This window comes from Lontra canadensis, unplaced genomic scaffold, assembly GCF_010015895.1.
Source record: "Lontra canadensis isolate GAN:19392208 unplaced genomic scaffold, GSC_riverotter_1.0 scaffold33, whole genome shotgun sequence".
NCBI classification, from domain to species: Eukaryota; Metazoa; Chordata; class Mammalia; order Carnivora; family Mustelidae; genus Lontra; species Lontra canadensis.
This window is the reverse complement of record NW_022631027.1, coordinates 495,019-520,159: the sequence shown is the minus strand read 5'-3', so window position 1 is coordinate 520,159 and position 25,141 is coordinate 495,019. Positions and strand designations below refer to the sequence as shown.

General features: G+C 34.1%; 1 protein-coding gene across 5 annotated transcripts in view; it reads left to right on the top strand.

Annotated features, from left to right (window-relative positions):
• Positions 1-25,141, top strand: part of ODF2L (outer dense fiber of sperm tails 2 like) — a 35,411-nt gene that overhangs the window by 6,299 nt on the left and 3,971 nt on the right. For 4 of the 5 annotated variants that reach the window (XM_032867037.1, XM_032867038.1, XM_032867036.1 and 1 more), the window contains 13 exons: positions 1,827-1,959; positions 2,685-2,813; positions 4,263-4,322; positions 4,450-4,521; positions 5,042-5,158; positions 8,807-8,992; positions 11,692-11,801; positions 12,744-12,879; positions 17,693-17,803; positions 19,212-19,316; positions 21,348-21,506; positions 22,838-22,923; positions 23,007-23,169. In XM_032867037.1, the coding sequence (XP_032722928.1) occupies positions 1,827-1,959; positions 2,685-2,813; positions 4,263-4,322; positions 4,450-4,521; positions 5,042-5,158; positions 8,807-8,992; positions 11,692-11,801; positions 12,744-12,879; positions 17,693-17,803; positions 19,212-19,316; positions 21,348-21,506; positions 22,838-22,923; positions 23,007-23,169 (1,567 nt within the window). The remainder of the gene's footprint in view (positions 1-1,826; positions 1,960-2,684; positions 2,814-4,262; positions 4,323-4,449; positions 4,522-5,041; positions 5,159-8,806; positions 8,993-11,691; positions 11,802-12,743; positions 12,880-17,692; positions 17,804-19,211; positions 19,317-21,347; positions 21,507-22,837; positions 22,924-23,006; positions 23,170-25,141) is intronic. The other variant, XM_032867040.1, reaches the window with a different exon arrangement.

Genomic DNA, 25,141 nt, shown 5'->3' with positions numbered 1-25,141 from the left:
CAGTCTTTTTTTTTCTTTTAAGATTTTATTTGTTTATTTGAGAGAGAGAGAGAGAACACAAGCACATCTGCTCCCCCAGGGAGCCTGATGCAGGGCTTGATTTCAGGACCCTGGGATTGTGACCTGAGCCAACAGCAGATGCTTAACCAGCTGAGCTACCCACGTGCCCCGCAAAATGATCGTCTTAAAACCCCATTATTGTCACTGTTGATAGTGTAGTCCAGCTTCTATTTAACTTGTAAATGACAGTGATATTTGGTCATATATAATCATTCTTGACTTTCTTCTGCCCATGGTTTTTAATAATGGACAACTGTCATTTACAACCAACATCTTACAACCATCACGTTAAGCCAGCAGTAATTAAGAACACAGTCTGCTTTCAGACATAGCCTCTAAGATCCCATCAGTTGTTGACGAGCCATTATATTATGTTTTGTAAAGAAAGAAAAAAAACTGCCTATTGAAGAAAGATACAATGCTTTTTTTTTTTTTTTAAAGATTTTATTTATTTATTTGACAGAGAGGGACACAATGAGAGAGAGAGAGAACACAAGCAGGAAGAGTGGGAGAGGGCGAAGCAGACTTCCAGCCGAGCAGGGAGCCCTACTGGGGGCTCGATCCCAGGACCCTGTGATCATGACTGGAGCCGAAGACAGACGCTTAAGAACTGAACCACCTAGGCACCCCGATACGATGCTTTCTTATGACTTGTTATTTTATTTATAAATATTGAAAAAGCTCCTTCAGACTTAATTATACATAGATTTTGACTTCAAATAACTCTATGCTTATATAAGAAAATATAAATGAAGTAAAGTAGGGTATTCTCAAAATTTTCTTATACTCAAAATCTGACTCTTCTGAGTCGCTTTTTGACTCAGAGTTGTCCTAGCTATTAAGAGTATTGGTGATGTGGCATTTCTTAGGAGCATCTCTAACTGAAATAAGATTTACTGGTGCGGGGCTCTTATAATATCCAGCAAGCCTATTTTGGAGTCTTGCTTCTGAAATGTTGCTAAACATTCCTACATCACCAGCGCCTTCAACCCCTCTATGATCCTCCATTCCTAGGGTTTAAAAAGTGCTACACCCCATCTCAGGTATTCTTGAAAGTATTGGACACCTTTAAAGTTCTGGGCATGTGCAAGAAAGAACTTACAATTGCTTCTTAACTAACAAAGATTATAAGAAGCATTTTGATTTCAGGATGTAAAAATGTGACCAAAGAGATGTCTCTTACAATGACACACAGTAGTGTCTAGGTAATCAAGAAGGCAAATATTAATAGTTTGTTTTGAATGATGATAATGTATTATAAAGCCAAGTGTGAAGGATTTTTGAGATCTCGAGAGTTTTAGTTTTTCGTGTTCTGTTTGTTTAGCTTATTCTTCTGGAGGAATTTTTTGTGAAGGACACGAAAGTTTCAAGAAAGCATTAGGGAATAAGGTCTAGAAAGACAAATCTTTTGGGTCTGGAGAAGGGAGAGGATAGGGAAGTAAAAAAGACATCAACATATTCCCACGAATCATTTTACAAACCAGAAAAGAGATGTTGAACACTTACAAGCAGCACAGTGAAGCATTGCTGTTGGTGGTTTTTGTGTGTTACATATCTAAATGTTAAAAAACTTTTTCTGTGTATATTAAGTATAGAAAAATAGGGGAGTATAGGAAAAATTTGATATATTTTTAGTGACAACTTACTGTTATATTTTGGAGAGCAGTTTGTGTAACTGATACTTACACTGTGCTATATTTGCATGAAAGTATAACTACTTGATGTGACAGATTTAACTTAAATTTTATTTGTATATATATAATTAGTCTAAAGCAGGACATCCTAAATGAAAAGACTGACCTGGAAGCAACATTTAAGGAAGCTGAGTTGGCAACCTGTTCTGTAGAATTACTTTTGCCATTATTTAAGGATACCATTGAAGAGATTAGTTTTGAAAATGTGAGTATCTCACTTGTGAACATCTAACAAAATGTACAACAAGCATGATACTCGGGACACATTAATTGCAGTTATATCTTAACATAGTTATGGACACATACTGGTTTTTGATATAAAAAATTGAAGGTTTATCAGTCTCCTATGTCATTAACTGCAATTTTTTTCTTCAAAGATAATCTCAGGCATGCACTTGATAAGAGGCTAAGCTGGAAAGCATATACCTTGGTGCTTGATTTATCTGAAGTTCAACTAGAGAATCAACTATTTTAAGAGTGAATTTAATCTAAAATATTCTAAGATGAAATATATCTATTTTCTATAGGTTGTATGGAATAGAAACTTGTATTCCAAAATTTCAGTGTACTAAAGTTTGAGTTAGAGACGAAAAATAAATTGTATTCTATTAGCTTCATTACAATAAATGCCTGAAGTACTTTAGGGCTTAAGCTCTTATTTTGATTTTATTAGTTTAATATATGATGTACTTTAATATACTATTAATAAACTTGGCAAAATCTACTCTTACCATATGCAAAAATGATTTTGTGGCTAGAATAAAGTATTCTTTGATACTTTACAGCAACATTGTATTTTAGGTGTTTTAATACTGTAATACTTAATACTTAAAATACTGCAACGCTGTATTTTAGGTGTCTTAATGTATCTTTAAAAAATTTTTTTAATGCTGTATCTTAAAAAGTTATGTGGTTCTTATATTTTGTCAGGCTGATCTTTTTGCATCCAATTTGAAGAAGATCTCTAAACAGAAGGAAATATTAACAAAAGAATTAGACACTTTTAAACGTGTAAAACAAACATTGGAACATCTTCTTAGAAAGACAGAATACCAACAAGTAAGGACTCCTAAGCGCTAATGTAATAGATGTATTTCTCACTTGAAGGATTTGCTATTTCTCAAACTGTAGAAATTGAATTATTGGTAAATTTGATATGGAAATAATTCTTGAATTTTTGTTTGAAATGGAAATCATTTAACCCTTACTCTTAATGTGTCACAAATAGTTCTACATGAAAGCAGCATGTTTTTGTAGGAAAAACACTTGTATTTTCTATCTCAAAATTTTTCATTATTTGTTATAGTTCATCTCCATCTGGTTACAATAAAATTTTCTTAGAATTTAAGCTCCTTTGTACCGTTGTATTCATACATTCATTAATCTTTGGTGGTTAACAGTTTGTTGAGAGATAATTCACATATCATACAATTCACCCATTTAAAGTGTACAATTCAGTGATTTTTAGTGTATTTGCAGAACTGTGCAGCAATCACCACAGTCAATGTTAGAGCATTTTCATCACCACAAAAAGAAACCCCATGGCCTTTAGAAGTTCGCCTACCACCCAACCCCACCCACCCCTCCTTACCCTATTATCTGCTTTCTGTTTTTATGAATTTGCTGATTCTGGATATTTCATGTAAATAGATTCACATAAAATGTGGTTCTTCATAACCGCCTTTCATTTAACTTAGTGCCTTCAAGGTTCATCCTTGTTGTAGCACACGTCAGTGCTTCATTCCTCTTTATTACCAATAATATTTCATTATATGGCTATTCCATTTCTCACTTGTCCATTCCTCAGTTGATGGATATTTAGGTTGCTCCACTTTTGGGCTGTTATGCATAAAGCTGCTGTGAACATTTATTTATAAGTTGTTTATACCCAAGAGAAATGAAAATATATGTATGCCAAGCAATTCCACTGTGTCCCTCTACATAAGTCCAAGGGTAGGCTTCATGCAGTCCATGAGCCCTCCGAAATTGTGTGTGCAATTTTGCATTATATGTACATGGCATAAATGCTTTTGGGTGAAAGGAATTTATAGCTTTTTCACATTCTCAAGCAGGAGTATGACCCTCAAAATGAATAAACATTTTTCTATGTTCTCATTTAAAATATCTATATAGAATTCCTTTACTAATGTACTGTGATTCTTTTAAAAAAAAAAATTCTTGGTTGCCAGAATTAAGTTTGTTTGTATTTTTTACTATTTATAAGCAGCCCAGTGAGCTTCCTTTGCATACAAGATTTTTGTGGGTTTTGTGTCATTGTTGTACTCTCTGAGGTGTTATTTAGAAATTAGTATATAATTTCATAAACCATGGGCAAAAGATGATTTGGAACACTTAGGCAGAAATCCATATGATGACCTTTTTAAAAATCTGAACAGTGCGTAATAGTTGTCCATATTAATTTCTTAAAAGATGCTTATTACTCTTTCTACTTTTATATGTAGAGAAATATGTTTGTTGATACTGATTTATAATATCTTTTTTTCATAGGTAGGGGACAGTTTATCCAGCATGTTAGAGAAACTAACTGATAATGAAAGTGAAAATACTGTAAGTCTTTTTATACTTCGTGTCTATTCTGACATTTTTTACTTATATGCTGCTTGGTTTTATAAAATTAGCCCACGTTATCCCAATTGTGGTATTTCTTCTAACTCTTACATTATATTTGCCGAAGACTCTTAAGAAGAAGGTACTTGAAAAGGAGACCTATATCCAAGAACTTTCTTGTTTGTTTCAGAATGAAAAGGTAAGCAAATTTTGAGCTTAATTCATTATATTTTCTTAATATTCACTCCTTCTTTTCCTTCTTTCCATCCTGGTCCCCATATCCTCAGAAATAAGCACAGAAGCATTTTTATATTATTTGGATATTTTACACGTTTTTTTGAAATTTCTTTTTTAAAGATTTTTATGGTATTTAAGTTAGGGTATTTGGCATAAATCACCATATATTAGGAACTATGAATAAATCTGTATTTCAATTTTAGTGTAAATTAAGGAAGTTTAGCGTTTTCAGGAACATTTTAGATATAATTTACTTAGGCTAGATAGGACTTTTTAAAAGGAGATTCTTGGAGCCATTAAATAAAAGGGCAGAGGGGGACAGAGCCCTGTAGTTTTATATACAATTTATAATGGGGTCATAATTAATGTAAAATGGTACTTTACTTTTTGTCAACTTTTTAGATCATATCTAAATGTGGATAAAGTTAAAGATTGTGGAGAAATATATCAAATAACACATTTTTTTGTTTTGTCTGTCACAGGCAAATGCTTTGAAAGCTAACCGTTTTTCACAATCAGTAAAAGTGGTACATGAACGACTACAGCTCCAAATTAATAAAAAGGAAGCAGAGAATGATAAATTAAAAGAACACATAAAGGTTATAAATATTCAGTCATTTTTGTAGCTTAAGTGATAAAATTAATGAACAACTATAAAGCCCTTCCTTAATTCTGGAATTTGGTGGTTTTGGAAGAATTCAATTTAAGTGTTGCCATGAGAAATACATATTTGAGGCAGATCTTAAGATTTCTGGCCCTTCTAAAGATTTGATTCTAAATCCCAAGATGGAAATGCTCTCTCTCTTTAATACCAGTCTAGGAGGAATTTATAGAGCTTGAATTACTTTAAAAATCTCTCCCATTATACAGTTAATTTATGTTTATTGTGGAAAATTTGTAAAATACAAAGGAAAAATTTAAGATAATGTAAAAACACCAAAACCATTATTAATATTTTGGGATATAGTATTCCTGTCTATTTTCTACATCTACACATAAATACATACATTTAGTAGTCAGTCAGTAAATGTTTATTATTTTTATGTTTGTCACTAATGGTTAAAACTTTAAAATTAGTTACTTAGCTTTGATGTTTAGAAAATTGAGTAACATTCTTGTGCAGTTTTTTTTAGCAGTGTCATTAAGGGGAATATTTTGGCTTAAACTCAGTGGTTTTAGTGTTCTTCTGGAAGCCTCACAGGCACTTTGAAATAACTTGAGGTCGCTTTGACATGACACAAGCTAACTGGATCTATTGTCATTATTTTTGCCAAAAGAAAAGAAGCAGTGTTCTCGCTTGGAGAAGAGAAGTGTACAGTGATAACACACACTGAGTGTGAGGACATCGGTGTTAAATTTCTGGTTGCTTTTGCACTCCTGAACCATGGCAGATGTTTGCAAACTGTGGCATGTTTCAAGACTGCACTTGGGGTGTTTTGGCTTTTTTTTTTTTTCCTTCAAGGGTAAAAAGCTTTTGCCCAGTAAGGGGACATTAAGCAGACTTATGCAAAATTTAAATTTTGTCCTTTGTCCTCCTACATGTGCTTTTAAGCACTTCCCCCCAGGATTCCTTGTATCCTTTGCATGGGTGTCATAGGGCATTAGAGATGAACATGTGAATTGACACCTGAGATAATCATCTGTCACAATTTATCTTTTTTTTTTTTTTTTAAAGATTCTATTTATTTATTTGACAGAGAGAGCGATCATAAGCAGGCAGAGAGGCTGGCAGAGAGAGAGGAGGAAGCAGGCTCCCTGCTGAGCAGCTATGCGGGGGCTCTATCCCAGGACCCTGGGACCATGACCTGAGCTGAAGGCAGAGGCTTTAACCTACTGAGCCACCCAGGTGCCCCTGTCACAATTTATCTTATACAGGTTTTAATTATATCCTCAAAAAGCAGTTGGGAAAATTTTGAAAACATTTTCTTCAATTTAAAAATGAAATACTAAGTGATTTTTTAAAGTTAATTTTAACAATTTTCATAGGATAATTTAGAGAATATAAGACTAAAATGTTAAGATTTTGCCATCACATTCTCCTAAAACTATGAGTTTAAATTCCTGTACAAAACCCCTACTATTTAAAAATAATTACAAGAAGTTGCATTAGGTTACTGATTTTTTTTACCTTCCCTCTAACATGCAGTTTTGAAATTTAAGGCATTAAGTTATGGGGCGGGGTCAGAATTTAGTTCTTCGATTTAGGTTTCACCCTAAACCTTCGATTTAGGGTTCTTTTTGGAGTACAAAGATAATGAATTCAGTTTGACGACATAAATCTCACTTAATAGTTTTGACTCAGTTGAGTCAATTCGTTGTAATAGGTCTTTACAAAATTTATGTTTTAGTTCTCGGAGAAGTATCCTAAAGATACTTTAACCCATTTTTCTTTCTAGATCTTTATAATATAGCAGTTAGGAATAGAATATATTCACAATTTAGAAGACACAGAATAATTATCTTTATAATATGCAGCATGTAGAGTTCCTTGGAAATAGGGAAAGGCAAATAGTTGACTTTAAAATATATGTCCATTCATTTGGCAAGACTGCGAAGAGTTATTTATTTTGAAACCACAAAAATAATTTGATAGTTTTGTATACTCCCTAATAGTGCTCAAATGTGAGATAGGATAAATCTAGTGAGGAAGTCCTGACTATCTTGTTCTAAAAGATTTATTTCACCTTGGTGTTTAAAATGGTGTAGTGAAGTGTAGCAGTTATTCATGGTGTGCTGGTGACACCCCGTGGTTTCCTGGAGGAATGGCAGCTATATTTCTTGTGGAGTCTGTTCTTTTAAGTAGACTTACAGGGCTCTTACTGTTTCTTGTTTCCCCCCAACTACTTATTAAAACATTTTATGGCATTTTTTAGTTTAAGTAGATTTCAAAAGACTGTGTAACAGTATTTTGCTGCTTGTCTTAATCTGCTAAGTTCACTTTTCAGAGAGGGCTTGTCTTTAAATCTTATTTAATATGTATTTCTTCATCTAAATTTTAGTGGAAGTTAAGAAGCATAGTTTTTTCGGGCACTTGGGTTCAGATGGTTAAGCATCTGCCTTCAGTTCAGGTCATGATCTCCAGGTCTTGGGATGAGCCCCATGTTGGGCTCCCAATCCAGCAGGGAACCTGCTTCTCCCTCACCCTCTGCCTTTCCCCCTGCTTGTGCTCTCTTACTCTCTCTCAAATGAATAAATAAAATCTTTTAAAAAAAAGAACATAGTTTTTATTGATCATGGAATTAAATAGAAAACTGAGTCTTTTACTGTGACTCCTTTGATTTTTTTTCATTAAAATGATTGTCCAGAAATTTTAAACTAAAACCTTAATTCTGTAATAATTTTTTCAGTATTATACAACTTTTACAAAAAAAAGTGAAGTGTTAAAATCTTAGGTCTCTAAATTCTTAGCTATTTAGTAGTCAAATACTTTAAATACAGAGTCTTAAAAATAATTAGAAATAAAAGCATGAGAGTTACCACACTAAATCATATCCATCATCTGCCCGGCCTATTCTGTCTCTAGTTATGTAAGGAAACAGTCATGCCAAATAACACCATCAAATTCAATGGATAGAAACACGGCCCTCGAACATCTTTTCACCCTTACTGTTATGGTTCTGATAGTTATTCATCTAAGCCTGTTCAGTCTTGGAATAGTAACTTCCATAAAGTTACTACTTATTGGGTAAAGCAGTATGTTTATTGCCCTTGATGTATCTTTTAAGAATCAAGACATGCCCCTTAATTCCAGTAAATTAACATTTGCAAAATAAGCCTATCTCATCTATATCGTTTGTGATCTGTAGATTCTGATCATATGTCCTTTAAGCCTTTATCACTGCAACTAAGAGTCCTAACATATGTAGGGAGCTCCTGATTCCTTTGACTTCTGTGTATTTTATTTTGAATTATCTCCAGCTCAATTACAGTTCTTTGATTTTCTTAACTAGTACCATGTATAATATTCTAGATGTGAAATTTTAACAAGTTCTAGTTAATTACAAAAATTTAAAGAAAGTTAAAGTTTAAAAAGAGTTTAAAAAAAGTTTAAAAAATGTTTGTATAGTAATTCTATAATGTTACAAATAAACTTTGGTGAAACCAACTTCTTTTACTGTTTTGCTTTTTATTAATCCTATGATTAATTCTTTTGATAAAAGCTGTGGAAGATTATTTACATATTTTTACAATGTTGACATAAACATTGGAGTTCTAAAATAATTTAAGTACTACTAATATTTTTTTAGAGCTTGGAAACCAAGATAACTGAATGGAACTTACAAATGAGAAAGAATAAGCATGAAGCTGTAGCAATGAAAGAATCAAGTAAGCAAAAAACTATAGCTCTGAAAAAGGCATCTAAAATTTACAGACAAAGGCTTAAGCACTTCACTGGAGACATGGAAAACCTTACCTCCCAAATTAGAGATCAGGTAAGTATATACATTCTTCCTTAACCATTCTATGTACTTAGTTTGTGTAGTTAACATCCTAATGCTTAATATAATAATCTTCTCTTAATGTTACTGATACTAGGAAGACTTTATTCACACTCCTTTGCTTTAGTCTTTATTTTGAAAGGTTCCAGAAAATGTCACATTTGCATATTGAATTACATCAGTATTTCCTTGGGAACTTTATTAAAGGATATATTAAAAGTGTCCCAAAGCGGGGCGCCTTGGCTGCTCAGTGGGTTAAGTCTCTGCCTTTGGCTCAGGTCATGATCTCAGGGTCCTGGATCAAGCCCCGCATCGGGCTCTCTGCTAATCAGGAGCCTGCTTTCCCCTCTCTCTCTCTCTGCCTGCCTCTCTGCCTACTTGTGATCTCTGTCTGTCAAATAAATAAATAAAATCTTAAAAAAAAAAAAAAAAGTGCCCCAAGCATCTCCGGCAAGTTAAGGGTACATACAAATTCCCCCTTGGAAATGGACAGTGTACATTAGCAAATGAAAGACCCTGAGTAGGCAAAGTAAAACAGCGTAATGAAGAGTTTTGAACTCAGAGTTTCTCGCCACTTATTTAACCACAGAACTCTTGTTTTACCCACAAAACAGCTCTTGGAACTGGTTCTAAGGAACACCAGTTTGGGAACTGCTGATTTATGTTATTAGACCATATGACTGTATTCAGTAATTCACTTCATTTGAACTCTGTAATGTACTTAAAGCCATTCACTGACGTAAACACACCATGTGAAAGTTATCTTTGGGTGTAGTACAAAGTTGAAAACTGGACTTAGTGCTTTGTTGTTTGTGATGAATTATTATATTTATTCAATTAGCAGTTAATAAAATATTTACTCTTTTTAATGTCTCATGGGTAGTCCACCTCTTAAGAACTGATGTTAAGGCTTGCAGAATTATTAGAGGCTTTTAGAAATGAAAGTGGGCTTGCATAAACTTTTGTGTAAACAAAACAACTTAATATTTTATAAGCTCAAAGTGTTAACACTTAAAGATGAACGACATTCAGAAGAATTTAACTGGACAAAGAATTGAGGACTAAGTTCATAATCTAGAAGGTCATTAGACTGAGTTGAATACCTGAAAATATTCTTGAGTGGTTAATCAAGTCATTAACATTCTCAGGATTTTCCTGTTTAAATAGCATCGTGTGACACATACCCCAGATCATGGTATATGAAGGCTCTTCTGCTTGTTCATCTTGTGACTTTGGGTGAGGTACTTAACCTCTCCAAGACTCCTTTTCCTCATCTATAAAATAGGAGATAGTAATATTCCTATCTTATGATTATAGGGAGGAATAAATGAGAAAAAGTATGTTAAAGCACAGTCCCTGGCCATCCTACATTTTTGCCATATTGACCTCCTTTCTATTCCTCTAATCTGTAGAGTTTTAATGTTTGCTATTACGTCTGGCTGTAATGCTCTCCTCGGGTTCACAATAGCTCGTTCTTTTTTAATCACTCAGGTATCTTTTTAATCAACATCTCTTCAGAGGGGCCTTTCTTGACCACTCCTTTTGAAGCAGTCCCTCAACAGTCATGTCATATCTTGAATTCTCTTCACAGCATTTATTTTTATAGTTAAAATTTCTAAATATCTTTATATTATAGTATATTACCTAACCTACACTATACACACACACACACACACACACACACACACACACACCAACTTATATACTTCATTGTGCAAATTTAAATTCATTTTACATAAAATATGAAAACAGAATACTAGGCTTTATTCAACATATCAACAATATTTTTGTAAAAAGGTATAAACCAAAAAATTCTTGCATATAGTGTATGCTCAATAAATGCTTTTTCTATGACTGGATGAATGATGGAAGGAAAGGAAGAAGCCCCTAGTAAATACTAACTGCTATCATATTATTACTTCTGGGTCTTCTGATTAATAATTATTGGTATTGTCTTCCCAGTGAGTTTGTCATTCTGTAGAATGTTAGGGGACACAATGACTATAGCTCACTAGGTGGGTTCGTAAAGAGTAGATTCATTTGACAGTTACTTATTGAATGTCTTCTGTATGCCAGGCACTATTCAAGGCCCTAGCAATGAACAAAACAGACAGAAGTCTCTTCCTCGGGGAGCTCCCATTCAAAGTGGTTAAGCCACTACTACAGTTTTCCTTTCTTTGTTAACAATAACAGTGTTTGGGGACCAATGGGGGTGACCTCTACAAAACTGCTTGACATCATTATAGCAACAATAAATAAGGCTGCATTATTAAATGCTGTGGAATTGTGGAATTGCAGAGAGCTTCTATATGTATCAGTAGAGGACTTCTTTCTCCTCTGATGCTTATGTGGTTGTTAGCATCTTCTATGTATAGAATGCGGAATGAAAAGTTCAAGAAATAGGAAGGAAGTAATCTTCATTAGTAATGAAACATTGTTTGAAAATAGTTATATCAACATCCTTAACATGTTGTGTTAGAACTGCCACTATGTGCATATAAAACAATACTAATATAAAGATATTATCAACATTTACTTTAAAAGATTCCTATATTCAGAGTTGTACACTAAAATTTTCCATATAAAAAACTCCATCCTTTATAGGATATGTTTATGTCGTATTTGTGTTTAGAGCCCTGCACAAAACCAAAGTGTTACTCAGTTACAGGATGAGTACTTGATGTATTTTTTAGGAAGCCAAGCTGTCTGAAACAATTTCAGCTTCCAATGCCTGGAAAAGTCATTATGAGAAAATTGTAATCGAAAAAACTGAATTGGAAGTTCAGATTGAAACAATGCAAAAGTAAGAAAAAAATTAAGAATCTTTTTATGGTTTAATAAAGAGTGTTTTCAGTTCCTTCCTCTTTAAGCAGTTTGCATTTTGATTCTTCTGGGTTACATATGGTGAAGTTTGTCCATATGATTTGATATTTTTGCTATTTATAATGTTAAAAACTTTCCTTATTCTATTCTAAAAATACGATAAAATGATTACCCACTAAAAAGTGCATTGGTGTTCACATTTTGAACTTTGTAGGTTGGTATTTGGAATTGGGTATGTGTCATCTATTATTTGCAGTTAAATGTTAACACTAGTTTATCTTAAAATGGAAATGATAGTTCTCTACCAAATAAGAATATGTAAGTAAAAATATATAACAGCTTAAAATAAAAGCACAAATGCTTTCAAAATCCTAAAATTTATTTTTCCTTAAACATAACAAAGAAATACAATGAGTAAACCTCCTTCTATCTTTTATGCTTTGAAATTTATTACTGATAAACTAACAGTAATGAACCCTGCACATTTATTTTTAAATGTTTTGTTTTCTGTATATTCTCTTCAGTTTTATCATTGTAAACTAGCATGTATCATTGGCTTCTAAAGGTGAGTTATTGCCTCACTTGATCCTTTTATATAACCATGGCCCTAAGATTGTGTAGATGTATGTGCATGTGTGTGAATGAGAGACAGATGGCCACTGAGGATAATAGTTCAAACATTTTACTGAATAGCAAAGAGAATGTTGTGTAATTTTTCACTGGCATCATCAGTGGGTAATTATTGCTACTCAAGGTTATGCAGTTAGTAGCCTGATAACTGCTTCCTGTTTACCTTTTTCTGTGACTTGTACTTTAAAACTGCACATCCTACCAACATAATTTCAGAAACATACTTAAAATGCACTATTTGAATGAAAATTTCTATGACTTTTATATAAAATATATCATTTATCTCATAAAGACAAGTTACAAATCTTTTGGAAGACCTGAAGAAAGTGGAAGACCTTGGAAAAAATTCATGTGAAGAAATTCTTAGAAAACTTCACTCAATTGAATATGAAAATGAAACTCTGAATCTTGAGAATACAAAATTAAAGGTAATGTGTGTTCTGGGGCGATGGCTGGGTCAGTTATTGGAACATGCAGCTCTTGACCTCAGGGCTCTGAGTTTGAGCTCCACAATTAGGTGTAGAGATTACTTAAAAATAAAATCATTTTTTATAATAAGGTAATATGTGTTCGTGTCTGTATGTGTATATTGTCTAATGATAGCTTAGTAGAAGTAGCTGGAATGGTAGCATGATTAGAATAGTACTTTTGTGTCTTTGTTTTTTGTGTTTGTGAGGGTATTAGAGGATCATTATAATATGCAATTTCTAAAGCTACATATATATCCATATTTATATATCTACATATACACACATATTTATATATAGATCTTTAAATGTTTATAGTTGTACACAGAGATATACATTAAAGTTGTTTTTAGCAATATTAAATAATAAGATTTATAGCTTGAATAACTGTCTCGACCTCTAAAAAATTTATTTGTTCTTTTTAGCTGTTGAGTCATTCAAAATTACATTAACTTTAATGCATAAGATTTTTTTTTCTACGTGTCATGGTTACGATAGGATGTAACCTCAGGCCTGTTCTGTTTGAAACCAGAAAGTATGTTCCTGGCTGCTTCATAACAAGAAAGAATTTTCCAACTTAATCAAATCCAAGGGGTGATTGGTTTGTATGTGTACCAGAGAAAAAAATGGGGAAGAAGTTTTTATACTTTCTGAGAAAAAAAAATTGAGTTCTCAGTTAGAGATACAAGTTACCAGATGAGACTTGATTAAAGATTACTGCATGGGGTGCCTGGGTGGCTCAGTCCGTTAGGCATCTGCCTTCAGCTCAGGGTCCTGGGATGGTGCCTCATATCAGTCTCCTTGCTCATCAGGGGAGTCTGCTTCTCCTTCTCGCTCTCCCTCTATACTCTCCCTCTCTATTTCTCTCTCAAATAAATAAAATCTTAAAAAAAAAAAAAAAGATGTTGCATCATTTTCAGTTCTTTAATACTATTTTTGGAGGACAGTAAATAGAACACAGAAGAGAATCTGTAAAAAGGCCAGAGTTGGCAGTTCAAAGCAGATATCACATCAGAGAATCAACCCTCTTTTTAGCTCTCTCTTCTGCCATTCCTAGGTTATGACCCTCATAATCCAAAATGATTCCTGGAGCTCCAGCCATTATAGCCAAATTTCAAGCAGTAGGATTGCAAGGGGAAAAAGACGAGTTATTACTCACCCCGCCCTTTTTTTTAATCTCCTCTTAGGGAGACTTCCTGTAAGTTCCATACCTCTCTACTCTTCTTATTCAGGCACATGGCCCCAACTAGGTATAAGGAAGACTAGGGAGTGTAGTCTTCTAGTTATCCTGGGTTCTAGCCAAATATGAATACTCATTATTTCCTGCAGTTTATTCACATTTTCCTATATCTCTTCCTATAGTTTTATTATATTTACAATTTGGAATCATTTTTCCTAGTACCTAAGACTTGCCTTAGTTCAGCTCAAGTGCTTCTTCTCCCCAGTCTTTTCAATTAGGATGAGTCTCTCCTTATAAACTCCCATCTTTGTATGCCCAGAATGCCCAGGAAAGGTGTCACATACACTTAGCTCTCCATGAATATTTATTGAATGAATGCTTAAAATGTTTATCTTGGAAGAGGAAGCGATTTTGTTATGTTTATTTTCTTAATTTCCTTGATAATCTTCAGAGAGAAAGGATTAGAATAATATTTCATCAATTATAAATCTAATTTTTAGTCAAATGGTAAGTGGAATTAATTTTAAATTGCATAGGGATAAGAATCATCAAGTTAAAGTTTACATCTTATTTTCTATTAATAATTCAGAAACATGTATTTTTAATGCATTATTCTTTTGATTTTTGTTTAAGGAAAAAACCTAGGTGCATCTGGCATATGTTTCTGCAATGTAAAATTGCCTAGATATTGTATTTTGTTACTTTTAATGACTTCAGAATAATTTTAGATTTTAATATTTCAAATGAAAAAAGGATCTAGCTGATATTCCTTCCAAGACCCAGTGACCTCTACTCTTGAAATTGCAAGAGGTTATTTGCATGGTTATAAGTTCTATTTGTTCATTATAAAGAGTTAAAAAAAAAAACAAACAGAAAAGAGTAAAGGGAAAATTTTAAAAATCACTGTAATCTCACAACTCAAAGAAACTAAAGTTACCATTTTACCATATAGTCTTGAGGATTTTGAACTAGTTCCAGTTTTTTTTTGCTACTATAAATAAAAATGTGGGTAGTTTCTTTGAGTTTTTTGCCTGTTTTCTTAGGATAAATTTCTAGGATTGTAATTATATGGTCAAAAGGGAGGCTCATTTTTAGTGTTAAGTATTTCCAAATTACCCATCATATGGGTCCCTATATTTTTTCCAATGCAAAACAATTTTAAAACTAATCTCTCCAAATTTGATAGGTGATCTCATCTAGTGTTGGGCCTTTAAGTACCATCTATATCCTGGGGCTCTCCAATTTATATCTCTTGCCTAGACTTTGCCCCTGAATTCCAGACATATCTTCTACAGCCTACTTGAAACCTCCACTCGGATATTTAATAGGTGTCTCAAAGTTAGCATGTTTAAAATAGAGCTCCTTTATTCCCCCAAATGGTTCATCCTGCAGTTAGCCTCATCTCTGTTAATGGCAATATTATCTGTCCTTTGACCTGGTTTTATCCCTGACTCCTTTCTCTCCCACCTGCTTCCAGTCTGTCAGCAGATCTACTTCACATAGATGAGGATTTGACCACCTCTCCCCAGCACCACTGCTGTTGTCCTGGTTGAAGTCACCATCATCTCTCATAGTTACGGTGACTTCCTGAGCCCCCTTTGCATCCGCCCTTGCCGCTATAGTCAGCTTTCAGTTCACCATAGCGTAGTTCCCATAAAAATGAAAGTCAGACCATGTCACTATTCCACCCCAAGCCCTCCAGTGATATCTGGATAATAAACACCTACAAAACATTATTCCATCTGGCTTTCCAGTACTTCTCTCACCTCATCTCCTTCCATTCTCCCCATTGTTTTCTCCCTTCCTGGCTCACCGGCCTTGTTCTTTCCCCCTAACTGGCCAGGGCTTGTCCCACAGTTGCCTTTCTCTGTGGGAATTCTCTTCCCTCAAAGGGCCACACATCCTTTCAGTGTTTGCTCTAAAGTCCCTTTCTCCGGACGCTTCCCTGGCCCATCCACAACATGTCATTCCTATTCTGCTTTTGTGTATGGTATATTTTACTTCATATTCTTGGTTTTTGTTCATCTATTCCCTTTTTGTCTATCTGTATGTGAAGTACATAAGCCCCATGAAGGAAGGGATTTTTTTCATTCTTTTGTTCATTAATAGAAGAATATCCAGTGTCTAGAGCATTTTTTAATAACTAGTAAACATATTTTTCATGTATTTATTGATCATGTACATTTCTGCCTTTATGAATTACCTATTCATTATTCTTTGTATGTCTTTTTTAAAATATATATAAGAACCCTGTATTAAGGGTATTAATGTTTTGTCATAATTTGTTACTCTCTTTTACATTTTGTTTGCCTCTTGAATTTTTTGAGAGGGCAGTAAAATTTGGAGAGATATATTTACACATATGTATGGATACTTTTTTTCTTTAACAGCTTCTGTTAAGTCTGTCACATTTCTGCACATCTTAGAAGTAGAAGCACTGACTGCCTGCAATCCAGACCTGTCTTTTCAAGGATGTATAGTGAGCATCCTTGGAATACACCCATGTTTTCTTACCAGAGGGTAGACATGCTTACTGCTTGATATGAGAGATCTGGGTTCCCTGAACTCAGGGTTGCTCCTCTGCTAGTGCCTCCCACTGCATGTGCAGGTGTTATCTTGCCCTCATTGTGTCACCCTGGGGGACTCAGGGCTTGGGAGATGAATGCAAATCTGACATCTGGCTACTGCTCTTGCTGTAATCAAGTTTTGTGTCTCTGACCCAGGGGTCTCATATCTTCTGCTAACATGCGTGAAACTGTTCCAGGCTCACTTGTCAGCTTGGAGGGTAATATCCCAAACCCTTACAGTACTTGACATCATCTTTTGATTTTCCACTTAGTAGGAGTTTTGCTATCCTAAAATCAAAATTTTAGCTGTATCTTCTGTGAAAAATGTTAAAACTTTATTTTTAAAATTCAAATAAATATAAAAAATAATGTCAAGTGGAGGCAAGTAGTTCATCTATTTTCTTTCTAATAGTTAAACAGGTGTCTTGTTACCATTATTTAGTGATCCATATTTTCCTCATTGATTTAAAAATTCAATCTTTAGCATACACTAAATATAAGTTTAGTGTATTTTTCTGTTTCTGTTCCATTGACCTCTATATTCTTATGTTGGTATCTTAAAATTTTTAGTTCTTCATACATCTTTATCTAATAAGTACTGAGATTCTCTACCTTGATATTCCTTTCAGTATTATATTAGTATTTCCCATTTATTTTTCCATATGAGTTTTAAAATTAATTTTGTCATATTCCCCCTCCTCCCAACTATTATACTTCTGGTTGAAATTACATTTAAAATGTTATCCATTTGGAAAAAACTGATATGTCAAATAGTATGAGTCTTCTCATCTAAGAACATGGTCTTTTAAAAGTTTTGGAAATTTTAAAAATATATGTCTTACATAAGTCTTATTATAGTTATTCATGAGTATTATTGACTTGAAAATTCTTACATTTAAGTGGTAATTCTATGCAATAAAAATGATTATTAACCTTTTGATAAATGAGTTATGTTTTTATAATCCTAGCACTGGAAGCTAGGTGAATTTTAATGATTTATAAAATCTGTTTATTTTTTCCTTGCTAGACTACACTTGAGGCTTTGAAGGATGAGGTGATTTCTGTTGAAAATGAACTTTTAGAATTGCAAGAAGTAGAAAAACAACAGAAAACCCTTATTGAAGTATATAAAACTCAGGTAATTATTGCACTGATTTTGTTGTTAAATTTTGTAGGCAATTTAAAACACAGTACTTTTTTATAATCTAAAGAAGCAGAATTGAAGAAAGGTAGAGCTATTATTTTATGATAGAACATATGTCCCATATTTCTTAAGGTCCTACATATTTTTATAGTAGATGATTCTGCTGATTCTTGATTCAGGCCTTGACTGTGTATGTACTGGCTATTCCAAAAAGTAGATATAAAGTTAATTATGTAGGTGTAATGTAAATCTTATGTATAACCTTGTTAAACTTAATTATAGTGTTATTTTAGATATTTAATGGCATTGATTTAGAATATTGACTCCCTTTTAGGGTCATTAAAACTCAGTACTCCCTCTTTCCCAATAAATAAAATAAAATTCTGATTTACTCACATGAAAGACTTGGATAAGAATTGTGAAAATATATGTGGAATAGAGCTATGTTCAGTGGCAGTTTATAGAAAACCTTATATTTTGAAAATGTAGTATTCAAGAAAAACTTTATGAGAAAGATGGGACTTATGCAGGCCCTTAATGATGGTACCAAACTGATCAATAATGAGCTGGGTTTTGCTGGAAGAGAGAGCATTTGAATTAAAGAATAAATAACTAAAGGTAAAAGCTTAAGGGGAGGGCATCCTGTAGATCAGTAGGAAGTTCATCTGGATGGTTTAGATGGGAGGATGGAGTCAAAACATCCAGTTAGAATCCTGCAGTCATGTAGAGCTTACCAGAGGTAGGATGGAGGTATGGTGAACTGTGAGCCTGTTACTGAGAATGCCAGCTGGGTCCTCCAGCTGGGTGTTTGGGTTTAATCCGTCAGCAAGAATAATGTGCATGTTCTGGGCTCTGGGCTTTGTATAAAGGCCTCAGAATTTTTTTTTTTAATCATTGTTTAAGTGTAAAGTAATTGGTTTGGGAGCCAGTTTATATATATATATATATATTTTTATATATATATATTTTATATATATATATATATTTATATATATATATAAATATATATATATATTTGTTGTTGTTGTAATAATTCTGACTTTTCCTAAATCTGCATGTGGACATACATGTCAGCATATTTCAGTTACTCCTTAGTCTTCAGATTTCTTTTTAAAAATTATTCTTTAAAGTGACCTTGACTTGCAAATAAAGATCTTTAATATTCAGGCTTAAGGGGAGAGTCTAGAAATATGGTTGGGAAAAGACAGGTAAATTATAAAAGGGTTGTAGATTGGAGTAGAACATTGAGCAATTCTTATATTAAAGTAGGAATAACATTAGATAAAGATACTGAGGGTGTTGATAAGGAAATAATGATTTGTTTAAAAATTCAGATGTTTAGTTTTTTAATTTATATTATGGTCTTAATTAAATATGTTGTCCTAATACATTTTATTTTCAGATACAAAAATTACAAGAGGCAGCAGAAATCGTGAAAACCAGATGTGAAAATTTGCTACATGAAAATAACCTAATTACAAAAAACAAAAATAAAAAATTAGAGAAGGTGAGTTTGATGTTTTAAGAAATAAAATAATATTTATATATTTTGTACTTTATGAATATTATACGTATTCTTTCATTATGGTCATTTTCTGTAGTTTTGACCTAGAAATTACCTGTCTTTAATCTCTGTAGGAGTTTGTTTTCTATGGAGATAATGTTTCCTCCAGGCTTGAAATGTTTGTTTGTGTGAATGTTTTTCTACTTTTTCCTTAGTATTTGGAAAATAGCATGAATGTTTAATTTTTCTAAGAGCAGATTCATATATCTCAAAAAAATGGTTATCGCTTATCACTGGCTTCATCAGCCATAAGTATGCAAACTTGAGTATCTCTCATTTTTAATCCCACCTTTTTGTTTTTGGTACTAAATCTTTTGTGTCTAAAAAGTAAAGTAAATATTCGCTGTTAAATGCTTTTTGGAAGAAAAATCGTATTTAAAAAAGCAGCATCATTTCCCTTTTATCACCCCATTGCAACAGAATGAGGGGAAGGCCAGTGTTGGCAAGTTATTATGTTTTTGTGAATATTTTTAACTTTTTAAATGAAACCGCATCCCTCTTTGGGTCTTCTCATGTTGTTTTGGTAAGGAAGTAGTGAAAGACATAGGGCACTGACTCCCAGCTGGAGAGGTCACGGGATGTTAGCAGTCACTTCCAACTGAGTGTAATAAGGTGACTGTCTCTGGGTTGCCCCCACATCTTGGGATTGAGAAGTCTGAGTGAGGCGCAATGTGAAGAAGAGGTCAGCCAGAGCAGGCATTCTGCTGGTTAAACAGAGATAAAGATAGCCCACCAAACATTCAAGTTACTACTTTCTTAGAATTACTTTTTACCTATTTTTAGCAGCATGTCTAGCATTTTATGTGTCCTGGTCTCTCTCTCTCTCTCTCTCATGAGACATGGCACCGCAAAGCTGTCCTCTTTTGCTAGGCAGCACTGTAAATAAAACACCTTATTTACATCAGCCTATTCAGGAGGCTGATGGGGCAGAAGCCTGTGATTTTCAGATGCCGTGAGTCACAATGTCTTCTAACTGGTATTAAACCAGAAAAGTCATTTTTTAAGATGAAATTTTTCCTTTTCATTTTCCACTGGTTTCCTCATGGGCTCTTAGATATTTGGGGACCCAGAGGTAAGCTTTGTTCTCATTCTATCTTTTGTGATCAAGAATGCCAGATGTGCTCGGTAGCTCTAGGTGTTCCCTGTCTCAGGGGAAGACTCTTGGCTCTTGTGTTTTTCTTCCTGTAAACATCCTACATGCCATATGTCTGGTTTTTTGTTTTGTTTTGTTTTGTTTTTTTAATTAACCATGTAAGCATTTCTTAGAGGTGCTTCTTGTCACATCTCCACAAAAGTGCCACGGTGAGGTGCTGCAATGGCCAAAGGGGTGAATGTAGGTAAATTTACAGACTTGCTCAGAATAATTTTAATGGTGAAATGACAGTCTGCTGAAGACTGATGATATGAGCTATCTTGACATAATACACCATAATCCCACCAGCTGGACTAAGATGAGTGCAGCAAGGCTGTTTTAATTGAAATATCTGAGTTACAAGATTGAATGACAAAGTGACAGTTACTTTAGCCTAACTGCTGGATGGTAGCAAATGACCATACCAGCATTACTAGTTATGACTGTGCTTGAAGATAAATGACAGGAATCAAAAAGTTTGCTTTCCTAAGTAGGTCAAACATTCTCCGTGTAGGCTAATATAACTGTATGCGTTGAGTCAACAGACTTCTTTTTAAGACTATTTAAAAACTTTGAATTCTAATGTAAGTAACATCCAGTGTTATATTAGTTACTCAACAAACTTTTTGAAAACCAGAGTACAGCCTACTTTTGAGGTACGGGTTCTCGTTAGCCGAGTCTAACTTACTGTTTATTCATATTTATTTGGTTGAATCTTTTTGTTTAAAACCATTATGCCTAAAATACTTATTCTATTATGAGCATATCTAGTGTTTAAGATAGTAAAGACATTAATGCTGAATGTGTGACCTTGCACTTGTTTCCTTAATGCTACAACTCAGATGAGAGGCCAGATGGAGTCTCATCTGCAGGAGTTAGAGCACGTCCGCGACTCGTTGACGGCGGCGGAACAGAGGCTTCACGAGTGTCAGGAGAATCTGCAGCACTGCAAGGGGAAATGTGCAGACCAGGCGCGCACCGTTAGGGAGCTGCAGGGTCAGGTGTCCGGCCAGCATTCTGCTTTCTGCTAGATAGGTTCAAGGAAACTTCAGAATGATTTCCCCAATTGAGGGCTCTCCTGTCGGGGGTTGATTTTTTTTTTTTGTTTTTTTAACTCCCATCTCTGTCAATTTATCAGATTATTGCAGATACTGTAATATTCTGCAAGCCATTCTTTCAGTATTGTGAAAAATTGTTAACTAAAATTGCTCATTTTAGTTTATTCATACAAATCTACATTTAGATGTCTCAGAACATGGTAATAGCATGAGAGAAGGAGCAATGCTGTGTTTACATACATATTTTTTGACATCAGGTTAAGCTAAGTTATTGTAAATTACCTGACAAAAATTACAATTCATTTTAATTAGAATTGTGCATCAAGCTCATTTGGATTATTCTCAGTTTTTTTTTTGTTTTGTTTGGTTTTTTTTTTTTTGCCAACATATACTTCTGTACTCCATCAGAACAAAGATCATGGGTGCCCAGTTAGTCACCACTTAGCCACCTCCTAATTCAATGCTTAGCACAGAGTAAGTGCTTAATAAATATTTCTTTAGTTATTTTTTTCAAAGATGCATGTGCGAGGAGGTAGCAAGTGTTTTTATTTGTGAAACAGTTTTTAGGAACAATTCCCTATATTCCAAATGTAATCTGGATTTTAATTTTGAAATGCATCCTGTTTTTAAAAAGCATGCAAACAAAATTTTGCTGAATTTAAATTTCTGAGAAGAGATTTTCCTAGGAAAATGCCAAATCTGCATAGATAACCTAAATTATTAATTAAATTATGAGAAAAATTTTAATTTCCAAGCTTCTTAAATTAAGTATAGCTTTTGAAGCAATAGGAAGAATATTCTGTCTTGGTATCCACAAATTTTCTGTGGTTGATTTGCTTGTTTTATTTTGTTTCTCACAAATATGATTTTTACTTATAGTTACAACTTCAGAGTAAATTATCAATCACTATCTTTAGGTAAAACAAGAAATTGTAAGAGTACCTAAATATCCAACAATAGGAGATTCGTACTGTTTGGTCTTCAAATTTACTTAATAAAATAAATGTCCTTTTTCAAGAAATCATTGTTCAGAATGTGTTAATTGCCATCGTTCAGAAAGAATTTTAGTAGATGATTTTTCATGAGGCACTAAACAGGAATTCAAGAGCTTGTGTTTTAACAATGTAGTGTTTCTTTGTGTCACTCTGTGTAGGAGTATTAATAATACTGATGTTTTCTTGTTTTTTTGTGATTATTCTAATGATAAAGTATATAGATTTCTTTGGAAGTTGGTTAGAAGAAAATAACCAAGAAAACTATTTTTCCCCTTTTAGATTGATGCAAATCATCATCTTCTGAGAAAGCTTTCTCTGGAAGAGGAAAATTATCTTATTCAGTTGAAGTGTGAAAACCTTAAACAGTAAGTATTAAATTGACTTAAAATTGGTGTTACATTTTTCTCTATGCACTATAATTTTAAAATATATGTTTTCTGTAAAAAAGAAAATTAGAACAGATGGATGTGGAAAATAAAGAGCTTGAAAAGAAGCTGGCAAACCAAGAAGAATGTCTTAAGCATAGCAATCTTAAGTTTAAAGAGAAATCTGCGGAATATACAGCACTGGCCAGACAGCTGGAAGCTGCTTTAGAAGAAGGAAGACAAAAGGTACAGATGGCCTTTATTTAGAAACTTTTTAATTAGTTTACCCAAGAGTAGTTCTTTTAAACAGACAATATCTCATCTTACCAAACCTACAGTTATTGTTTTTATCCTGATGACAGGGTAGCTGTGTTACTGGTGCAGTTACTTCAGTAGGTAAATGATGGTGTGGCAGGGTAGAGGCATAGATGGAAAACATAGAAGGAGCTCCCCTGCATCTTCTTTCTTTTGTTTTTTGTTTTTTTACATAAAACCAAAGCAGTTGTTCAAATTGTTGAGCATTTTGGTTTTGATCAGGATCTGGTGAGCCATAGAGCTCAACTCCCTTTTCTTTTGGCCAATATTGTTACATTAAGTACGTGTAAGAATTAAATTTCCAGTTAAATCCATTTGGTTAACATTTAATAAACATCTCACTGTGTGTCAGCCACCCTGCTACTATTTGAGAAGAAAAGATGAATAAAACCTTGTTAGTTTACAAGCTCCTCGGCAGTTTCCCTGCTGTTACGGGAAACCTGTGTACAGAGGGCATGGGGAGACCATAGAGAGAGGCAAACCACTCCAGGTTGGAAGGTGACAGGTTTGATAAGTGAGGGAACACAAGAGTTTTCTTGGATGGCCACAAGATGACTAGATTTCCACACCTGACAGAATCTTAAAAGTCTATATAGAGGGCCTTAACTAGGCTCAGTCACATACCCAGTCCAAATAGCCTCAACACCACATTCCTTTCTCAAGGCTCTTTCTTTACTTGGAGTGGCTTCTGGGAGCAGGGCAGGAAAGCAGAACAGGTATCTAAAGCACAAGGGAGAGAGTGGGGAGCTTATAATTGCCCAGGTTCAGCTCGTGTGTCACATGGAGGGCACATCTTTTTTTTTTTTTTTTTTTAAGATTTTATTTATTTATTTAACAGAGGGAGATCACAAGTGGGCAGAGAGGCAGGCAGAGAGAGAGGAGGAAGCAAGCTCACCACTGAGCAGAGAGCCCGATGCAGCACTTGATCCCAGGACCTTGAAATCATGACCTGAGCCAAAGGCAGAGGCTTTAACCCACTGAGCCACCTAGGCGCCCCAAGTCACATCTTTTTGATAACCTCCTCCAACAGACCTGGCCTCAACTCTCAGGACACTCATAGTCCAGGGGAAAGATAATATATAAACAGACAAGTGTCATCCAGCATGTCGGTGCTACAACAGAGGGAGGTACAAGGTACACCAAAAGACATTGTTAGTTTATTTTCAGGGGTGGTGGTTGGAAATAATGTAGGAGGGTCTTAACAGGTAAATTTATCAAATGACTTGAAAATGTAGTCTTGAAAGGACTTAAGGTGGGCTTTGGAGTCCAGCTAGAACTGGATTTGAATTCTGGCTCTAACACATTACACCCTGACCCAGAGTGAATCACTTCTTGAAATTCTAGTTTCTTAATTAGTGAAATGGGGATGATGAGTTTCCTCATCAGATTGAATGACGCTAAAAAGAGATTGTCTATTCCACGATGACTCTCAGATGTATATCTCCACCCCAGATTTCTGTCTCTCCTGAAAACTAGAGTCAGATATTATGCTGCTTACATGACATCTCAAACTTAACATGTCCAATACTAAATTGTCTTTCCCTCTAAACTCTCTTCCACCCACATCTTTCTCAAGTTTGTTGATGGCAATTCCATGTAAGTTAGATAAAATCTGTTATCACTGAAGTGTGGCTATTACATCACAAGTGCTATATACATACATATATACACATATATATGTATGTGTGTGTGTGTGTGTGTATATATATATATGTATGTATGTATTTTTATAACTCTGGGAAACTAATTTAGATTTATTTTGAAAGATACATCCTTGGATAAAAGCTAGGTTGTAAAATGTATTGCCGATGATAGAAATGTAATCCAGATTTCTCAGCCTCATCAACCTTTGGGAGGAAAATAAAAGACTTTCTCCTAGAAATGCTAGGTGTCTAAGATTCCT